Source organism: Trichomycterus rosablanca, chromosome 20 (assembly GCF_030014385.1).
Source record: "Trichomycterus rosablanca isolate fTriRos1 chromosome 20, fTriRos1.hap1, whole genome shotgun sequence".
NCBI lineage: Eukaryota > Metazoa > Chordata > Actinopteri > Siluriformes > Trichomycteridae > Trichomycterus > Trichomycterus rosablanca.
In genome coordinates this window covers 1078104-1087624 of record NC_086007.1, presented here as the reverse complement: position 1 = coordinate 1087624, position 9521 = coordinate 1078104, and the positions used below count along the sequence as shown (strand labels likewise).

The following is a 9521-nucleotide window of genomic DNA, read 5'->3' as shown; positions in this document are numbered from 1 at the left end:
TTTGATTAGCTTTAATAAAAGTGTAAATTACCAATAAAAGTTGACATGTCTGGGTTTTGGCCGCTTAAAAGCAGCTCGTTTACTTTTATTGCACTTTTACTGATGATAAGTCTTTATACTCCCCTGCTGGTTCACACATTTTTATAATGTTAATTTTTATTTAAATGGGATTAATTACAAGTAAGATATATGTGTAATTTTTCTGTAATAATAATAAGAATATAAATAACGAATCACCAACAAACAATTTTATACCACCAATGCCAACAATAAAAGTGATAAGATTAATAAGATTTTTCTTCTTATTATTATTATTGCTACTACTACTACTACTACTTTAACATTATTTACAAGAGCAGCCACAGTTTACAGCAGTGGAAACCAACAATAAAAATAATTTTAAAGTTGGTGGTGGGTTTGTGTAAGGAAGAATTTGGGAACACTGGCATTGCAGAGATTTATATTCACAATCTGATGTGATCTGCTGTACAGGGATTTGATCAACTATTAAAGCATCGCCTGAACAGGGACTTGAACCCTGGACCCTCAGATTAAAATTCTGATTAAAAGTATCATTTAAATATTAAAGAAGGGGGTAATACAAACTCTGGCTACTTAACAAAAATGTGAATGTTGATGATAATCACACTATTAATTCAGAACTAGATATGGAATATGGGTGGGTGTTTGTGACTCTGGAACTCAGAAATCTCTTTGTTTTGTTTTTAGGTCCTGGATAGCTCAGTCGGTAGAGCATCAGACTTTTAATCTGAGGGTCCAGGGTTCAAGTCCCTGTTCAGGCGATGCTTTAGTAGCTCTCATTTAAATCTCTATACAGCAGATCAGACGGAAGTGAGTAGAAAATCTCAGCCACAGTTTAAAGCCTTGCCTGGTACCGTGTATCATGTACATATAACTATGTTATACTGTATGTATTATATATATTACGCATTATTGTTTTAATCTGAGTGTCGAAATAAAGTAAGAAATAGAAACGGAATTAGAAACGAAACTTTATTGACTTTATTTCGTTTCTTGCTGGAGAAAAGTCACGTGACGCTGAACGTTTATAAATAGGAGTGCAGCGCTAGCGGCTGTTAGAACGCAGATGATAGTGACAGTATGGCGTCAACCAGTCGGTTAGTACATTTCCCCTTTTTTCCTTTTAAATATTACGCTTCGTGTAGATGTTTGTGTTGATCATGTGTACACGCCATATATAGGTTTTATTATATTCAGAACCTTGGAGTCTTTATAGACCTTATTGAATGTTTGCTGTGTGTTTTGTAAACGTTTACGGTTCTTAGTTGTCTTCTTTGCCATAAAGGGGTTGGGTTGTGTCCTAAATTGGTCCGTACTCACTTCGTTTGCGCACTATGTATGGAGTGACGTAATGATTTCTGCGTACTATGTAGTTGACTACGTAGTTTAGCAGTCAAGCGGTTTGGGATCGAGCCACGGTTTTTCAGCGTTAGAGCGATTGTTGTTTATTTCGAATGATTGGGTTAAAACAATTGAAAAAAAAAACAACAACATTTCGCTGAGTAAAACAAACTAATTTTAAAGTTTATTGAATAGATATTTAAAGTATTTCTCACGCATTGTAAAGCACCAAGTATGGGGCTACGTTAGCCGGTATGCTAACAATGCGTTACTAAATGTTTGTTTAACTAAGGCATGTGTTTATAGAATTCATATTTCGTTATGGTTTTTGTTAGTATTTATATAGACAGTAATTAAAGGTATGATCGAGGCGACAAAAACAGATAAAGCATACACAACAAACACAGCGTGGCAGTCAGTGCTTAGCAAGCCAGCTAATTCCAACTATATAACATATTTATCAACATTTTACATATTCACTAGTATAAATTAATAAACTGTCAGTTGATCGCCCAGTAAAATGTGATTAATATTGGACATCAAAGTAATAAAGCAATGTTTCATGTGCACCCTGTGGGTGCGTCCCAAATACCTTCATGTTCCCTACATAGTGCACTTAATCACAGCTTCAACAGCACATGTTTTAGGATTTAGACTCCTACTGTAATATCTCAGCTCTACAGCAAATACAATCGCATTAATACTGTAATAATAATAATAATTGTAATTCTAATACACTTTGGATAGGATGTAGGAATGTGAGATCACACCCTGGCTGGCAGCCACATAATTACCTGGGCTATTAATTAGAAACGTGGAGTTGATTGTTGTGTGATTAGAGGTCACTGCCATACTTCTTAACATTGTTCTGAAGGGACGGACAAAGACACCAGGTCTTCAGGGTTGGGTCACCATTCACAGACTGACAAAAGCGGTAATTCATCAGGCAGAGCGAAACCAAATAAATATTCCTATCGCTGTTGTATTACACATTTGGTCGTGCCTGAGGGAGGGCGGTCGACTTGGTTTCAAATCAAAATCAAATCAAGGTTTATTTGTCACATACAGAGTCATACACAGTACAACTGGCAGTGAAATGCTTTTGTGACTGCTGAGACACATTAGTTACAAAATATGTATTATACAAAAAATATAGAAATGTTTTTAAATGTAAAGTGCAGAAAAATTAACAATATAATTTAAAAAGAGCAATTTAAAGTGAACAAGTGTGTAAAAGTGACAAGTAGTGCAGAAACTGTGCAACATAATGCTATACAGATGTGATTACTATACACAAATACAAATCCATACATATATATGTATATAAAAACTGTATACACGCATATACTTCTATACACATACATATGTCTACATAGGTTTCATCCTTACTGTATAGAAAAACGGACTCATGGTGTAAAGAGGTGCAATTGTGACGAAGTATTGTGTAGTAACACACACGTGTCTACTTTCCTCTGTTTTAGTGGAGATACTCTGCCCAGGGTGCAGTGCCCCAGTCACCCCGATGCCCTACTGGTGGAGGATTACAGAGCCGGAGATATGATCTGCCCTGAATGTGGCCTCGTAGTCGGTACGAACCCAGAGCTTTGACATGTTGTATGGATGACGGTCAGTTAGCGATTAGGGCCGCTCATGTATGACGTGCATATGATGACATTGCAGCTTAGTACTTCTGGGATTGGATAAGAGCGAGGAAATGGTTTTATTTTCTTAACTTCGAGAGTGCCTTCACTGTAGGACTGATGGTCTGGATTTTTTGGTAATTTTTGGGGATTATTCACAGAACAGTACTTGTAATTAATGTATTTTTTATTCACCTTTTCCCTCCTAATCATTTCACCCAATCCAGTCATTGCAAATTAAAGTTTATCTCGCTGTTGGCGCTACCCCAAATCCCGATCTCGCTCCCCCTTCGCCATGCCCAGCCAGAGATCGTATTCTTTTTACCTGTCAGGGATGCAAACTTAGAAAATCAAATCAAGGTTTATTTGTCACATACAGAGTCATACACAGTACAACTGGCAGTGAGATGCTTTAGTGACTGCTCAGCCACATTAGTTACAAAAACGTACAAACAGTCAAAATATATATTATGCAAAAAATATTGAAATGTTTTTAAAATGTAAAAATGTAGAAAATTAGAAAAATTCAAAATATAATAAAAAAAAAAATAGAAGTAATTAAAGTGAAGAAGTGTGTAAAAGTGCGAGATGTGATTACTATACACAAATACTAATCTATACATATGCACATATATATAAAAACTGTATACATGCATATACACACACATATATACATATAAATTAGATTGTGCAAGTTGTGTAAATTTAGTCCTGAATGCTATTTTCGTTGAGGACTCGAATAGAAAGCACAGGATCGCATACTGTTATCAGCCCTCCACCTTTGCAGGCGCCTCGATCAGCAGAGGAACCCAGTTTCAACCATCGTCCCTCTCCCTATAGACAGCCTGCTGATTTCTTGAGTTGTCAGCGCTGGTGGACTAGAGTGTTTTACCGCTGCGCATCCTGAGTGCCCAGTATCGTTATGGCTATTTTATGGGTTGTTTTGTTGTCATTTTCTGCTGAGCTCCTCCCTATCAGTACTATCAGTACAGGAGGAAAATTTGATGTCAGTAGTGGGCTGGTACGTTTTAATCCAACGATGGGTTGGTTATTTTTTTGTTCATTAAACATCAAAACTTTTGAACTTCATTACAATTACTAAATTAGGAATATACATATAATATCAGAGACTACGTAACGGAAACAAAGCACCAACATATACCTTTCCTGCCGTGAATGTAACTCACAAGAGTAATCACGGTGTTAAAAGATAGATAGATGTTAGATAGATACTTTTGTCCAAATTGTGTATTTCACCTGATTCTGTCAGTACTGAGCAGAACTGAAGGAAACCTGTGCAAAGTAGCGACACACCCAAAGTTAGTGGAAGGTCATGATTTGATAGTGTAATGGAGTCTTTTGCAATGCATTCAAGTAAGCCAGTAGAAGGGCGTGGCACCTTTGTTTATCCTCGGTTCCTCTCTCGATTCCTCTCCTCACCAGGTGACCGCGTCATCGACGTCGGCTCGGAGTGGAGAACGTTCACGAACGAGAAAGCCAACAAAGACCCGTCGCGTGTCGGCGATGCGCAGAACCCGCTCCTGAACGGTGGCGACCTCACTACCATGATCGGCAAGGTACGGCCAGATCCGACACGTTTGTTCTGCTATCCAACCACCGCTGAGATCCGGGTTCGATACCTCGGCTGTGCTGTTGACCGGACACCGTCTGCACAGGCATGATTGGCTGTGTCTGAGGGTGGGATGCTCAAAGGGATTCTTCATTGCTCCTGCTGTTGCGGCCTCTGCTGGCTGGTTGAGGACGCTGCACACTCTCCGGATGTGACTCTAAACCTTGTGTGAGCCTGTCTCATGACGCTGCTCAGTCAGGAGGGGAGATACAACCAGGGAATTGGATATGACTAAATTGGGAATAAAATATAAAAAGTCCTGAAATCAGGGCACAGATTTTCTCCCAGCATAAGGAGGTGATGGAGTGATGGTGCTCAAATATTTCTGATACTGTGACATCCCTGCATTGCATTGCTGACTACATTTCCCAGAATCCCTTGTGCTGCTTTGTTTATACTTTACTTATGGTCATTCATGAATAAATGCATGTAAATAGCATCATCCCAGTAAGGGGGCAGTCTTTAAGTACCTGAGATCAGGTTGTACTCTGTGCTTGGGTGGCGCCGAGGTCTAATACGTCAGTGCACCACGGTCGGCAGTGCTATCGACCAGACAGACACCCATAATGAAACCAATGGTAGTAAGTGATGATGGGAGGGTCGAACGGGTTTCTCAGTGCTGCTGTAATTGCGGCATCTATTGGTTGGACTATGTACCCAAAAGAGAGTGTTTGACATGTTGTAGCTTGTGACCCAGTGTTGGAGGAGGAGTGGTGATAGTCTGCAGCTCTCCATGACCAGGTCGAGGTCCTGGGGGAGGGAAGGAGGGCTGGGATGCAAAAATATAACGACAATTTTGAAATTGTCCAAATAAAAAAAAGCATAATTTTATTCCAGTCAGTTGTTTTTTTTCTATAAAAGGTGCTTAAAGGAATTCTGTTGTAAGTTAATTTGGGATGTCCTCATGACTGCTCATCTCATCTTTTTTCCACGCCGATCCCCGGCGTAGGGAACGGGCTCGGCCAGCTTCGACGAGTTCGGTAACTCCAAGTATCAGAACCGCAGAACGATGAGCAGCTCGGACCGAGCCATGCTGAACGCCTTCAAAGAGATCAGCACCATGGCCGACAGGATCAACCTGCCCCGGAACATCGTGGTGAGTCTCACGTTGACCCGCGAGTCCCGGAGCGCTCGAGGTCCGTCTGTGCACGGGGCCCACGCTCATCGCGGTGTGTGTGTGTGTGTGTGTGTAGGACCGTACAAACAACCTGTTTAAGCAAGTTTACGAGCAGAAGAGCCTGAAGGGAAGAAGTAACGACGCCATCGCTTCAGCGTGTCTATACATCGCCTGCAGACAGGAGGGCGTCCCCCGAACCTTCAAAGGTACGAGAACCATAACAGCTGCTAACAGGTGTAATAAATCAATTACTAAAGCAGCAACAGTTTAGGGAAGGCCTTTACTTCCTCTGCTCAGAGTTCTGACCTCAGCCCCACTCAACAGCTCTGGGATGAACCGGAACAGCAACTGTCCAATCAGCGCCCAGCCATACAAATGCTGCCGTCTTTTGACTGAACGGGCACAAATTCCCACAGACGTCTTTTCTATTCTAGCTGAAAGGATTACATAGAGGTCACTCTGGTTTAATAGCAAATTTCAGGGCAGTTGTAGCTTAGCGGTTAAGGTACTGGACCAGTAATCAGAAGGTTGTTGATTCAAGCCCCACCACGGCCATGTTGCCACTGTTGGGCCCTGTTGGACCCTCAATTGCGTAAGTTGTATATTCTAAGTCGCTTTGGATAAAAGCGTCTTCTAACTGCCGAAAACGTAAACAGGACGTCCAACAAGCTCACGGTCAGGCGTCCAAATACTTTTGGCCATATAGTGTGTATAGCCTACAATGTCATCACTGATATTACAGAACTATCCTGTATCGATCAGTAACAGGGCGGCACGGTGGCTCGTCTCACAGCAAGATGGTCCTGGGTTTGATCCCCAGGTGGGGCGGTCCGGGTCCTTTCTGTGTGGAGTTTGCATGTTCTCCTCGTGTCTGCGTGGGTTTCTGAACTGATGAATCTTCTGTAAGCAGTAACTACCTGTCCTGTCATGAATGTAAACAAAGTGTAAAACATCACGTTGAAGTCCTTATAAATAAATAAAACCATTTATTTTTGAGATGGGACGTCCAACAAGCTCATGGTCTGGTGTCCAGATACTTTTGGCCTATAGTGTAGCTATACAATATGACCACTGGGAAAAATCCCCGATATTTATTAGTTACAAGAAGCCAAGTCAAGTCACGAGTCAATATAATCTACACAAAACATATATTATAAATGTAGAGTAGAAATAAAGAAATAATCTGTAAGTTCAGATAAAAACAACAACAGATTAGCGAGTGTATTTAGCCGTTTTACTTCGTGTCTTTACTTTCCTCCTCATTGTGTAACTGAAAGTAATTTCTGTAACGAGAAGGTTCCAGTTAAAAGCTTCAACTGATACGTTTTGTTTTCATTACAGAACAAAAGCGCTCGATAAATCACGGCACAGCGGCCAAAATCCCAAACACAGCAGAAACCATCATAACCGCTGCTTACCTTAGCTTCTGTTCTTCCAGATGCTATTACATTTATAAGCGCGCGTCCCATTAGGAACAGAATCCGTTATTTTGTAAATGTGCTTATAATTAAAAACCTCCAAACTTTTCCCGGTGGTGAAGTAAAACAGGAAGTGGTTAGAAAGCCGATCGAGCGTTTCATTACCACGTCATCTGTGACGCAAACTGAATAAATGCAAATAACAGCATTTCTTACTAACAATTACAATCAGAAGCTCTGATTGGTTCAGAAAGCGGCTCTTACGATCATTAGCGCCGATTCTGTAGGAGCGTTCCATTCACATGATCTGTTACTGTGGAGTGCACTACGTAGGGTATTCCACCATTTTAAGTAGAGAGCGACGCTTCATCACTACACCGGAAGCTGGCTGGAACATTTACACATCGTGTGTTGTGGGTTAAGACGGCCGGAGCGTTATTATTATTATTATTATTATTATTATTATTATTATTATTATTAGAGAGCAGAAAATGACACGATCACAATGATGTCGGATCATATATATATATAATTATCACACGTAACTAATGCTGCTGACTTTTGCTGTTTACGAGTCACGAGTCGAGTCCGAGTCATTTGAAACGAGTCCGGACTCGAGTCCCCGTCTCTGGTGTCTTGTACCGTCGCTAACACGTGCTCTTCTTTCACCTCCGTCAGAGATCTGTGCCGTGTCCCGCATCTCCAAGAAGGAGATCGGCCGTTGCTTCAAGCTCATCCTGAAGGCTCTGGAGACCAGCGTGGATCTCATCACCACCGGAGACTTCATGTCCCGCTTCTGCTCCAACCTGGGCCTGCCCAAACACGTGCAGATGGCCGCCACCTTCATCGCCAGGAAGGCCGTGGAGCTGGACCTGGTGCCGGGGCGCAGTCCCATTTCCGTGGCCGCCGCCGCCATCTACATGGCCTCTCAGGCCTCGGCCGAGAAGAAGACGCAGAAAGGTGAGTCGGAGGGTCTGTCCATAACCTAGTGACCCGCCCTGCTCCCCACTACCCTCAGTAGAGAGGATTCTAATAAGACGCCGGCTAGCGTCTCCCTCCGTGTACCGAAAACGCTTAAACTCTCCCTGACGCCCCAATTTACAAATAAACCCACTCGTATAATTAAGGTGCCACAGTGGGAGCATTTTAAGGGACCTAAGAGTTTAGACACGCCCTCTTTTTGGGAGTGTAGGATGACGTAGAATGTGTATGTGGACGGCACGACGCTCATGGTAATCTGTAATACTTCGGGATGAATTGGAGCGTCGACTGTGAGCCAGCCCCTTATCGAGCGCTTCCTACAGATCCACTCCAAAATCTGCTGGATCTTGTGGGGCGCCGTTTCCGAAACACCAAGGCTCTCATGATGCGCTAGTGTTTGTAAGGGTTAGATGTTCTAAGGCAGGGGTAGCTCAGCGGTTAAGATACAGGACTAGGAATCGAAAGGTCGCTGGTTCAAGCCCCACATCCGCCAGCTTGCCACTGTCTTAGTTGTAAGTCGCTTTGGATATAGGCGTCTGCTAAATGCTGAAAATGTAAAAATATAAGTGTGTCCACATACTTTTGGCTGCGAGACCAATAAAACTACCATAAAACACTGATTCCTGCTGTGAAAATCATGAATGTGACAACATGGCATTATACAAACAAACTAAACGAAAGCTTGAACGTTCTGTCGTCTTCGTTTCTCGCACAGAAATCGGAGACATAGCGGGCGTGGCCGACGTGACCATCCGTCAGTCCTACAGGCTCATCTACCCCCGCGCTGCTGACCTCTTCCCTCCAGACTTCAAGTTCGATACTCCTGTGGATAAACTGCCTCAGCTGTGAACACACACTCACTCACTCACACACACTCTCACACACACACACACACACACCTGTTTGTACTCAGATTTCTGTTGGGTTGTAAAGTTAGCTCTTCTCTTTCTCGGAGGTGTTTCAGGGATTCTGCGCTCGGACAGGAGACACATTCCAGGTTGACCAGATCTCACACTGTACTGATCTGCATTTCTTTTGTGTGTAAATAAATACTGTACAGAACCCGCCGCTGAGAGCGCGGAGTCGCCGGCGTACCGCCGCAGCCGCCGCCGCCGCTTTCACACTGTAAACATTTTCTTTTGTAGGAAACGACGAGTGATTTTGTTGGCGTGTTTGCAATGTATGTAGTAATTTAAACAATAAATGCTTTTCAGAAAAGCACCACGGGCGTCCTGTCACTTTTTACCCCCCTGTCATACCCCCCTGCGCTGCTCACACTGCTCACGCCCTCGCAATCGGTCTCCGTCCACTTCTTATGCCAAGTTCTCGCTACACGACGTTCCAAGTGGTCA

The 9521-nt window shown here is 42.6% G+C and overlaps 1 protein-coding gene across 1 annotated transcript; it reads left to right on the top strand.

The window, feature by feature from the left end:
* The first annotated feature begins 1085 nt into the window (after nt 1–1085).
* On the top strand, nt 1086–9390 carry gtf2b (general transcription factor IIB). Its single transcript, XM_063016669.1, has 7 exons — nt 1086–1139; nt 2865–2971; nt 4467–4600; nt 5603–5749; nt 5847–5976; nt 7867–8148; nt 8885–9390. The coding sequence occupies exons 1-7, from the start codon at nt 1123–1125 to the stop codon at nt 9016–9018; spliced, it is 951 nt and encodes a 316-aa protein (XP_062872739.1). The 5' UTR covers nt 1086–1122; the 3' UTR covers nt 9019–9390.
* Nucleotides 9391–9521: the final 131 nt, after the last annotated feature.

Bases quoted from the DNA above. Each gene is read 5' to 3' on its own strand.
- gtf2b (XM_063016669.1), top strand. The intron at 4,601-5,602 runs GTACGGCCAGAT...TCCCCGGCGTAG, and splicing joins TCACTACCATGATCGGCAAG to GGAACGGGCTCGGCCAGCTT. The intron at 8,149-8,884 runs GTGAGTCGGAGG...TTTCTCGCACAG, and splicing joins CGAGAAGAAGACGCAGAAAG to AAATCGGAGACATAGCGGGC.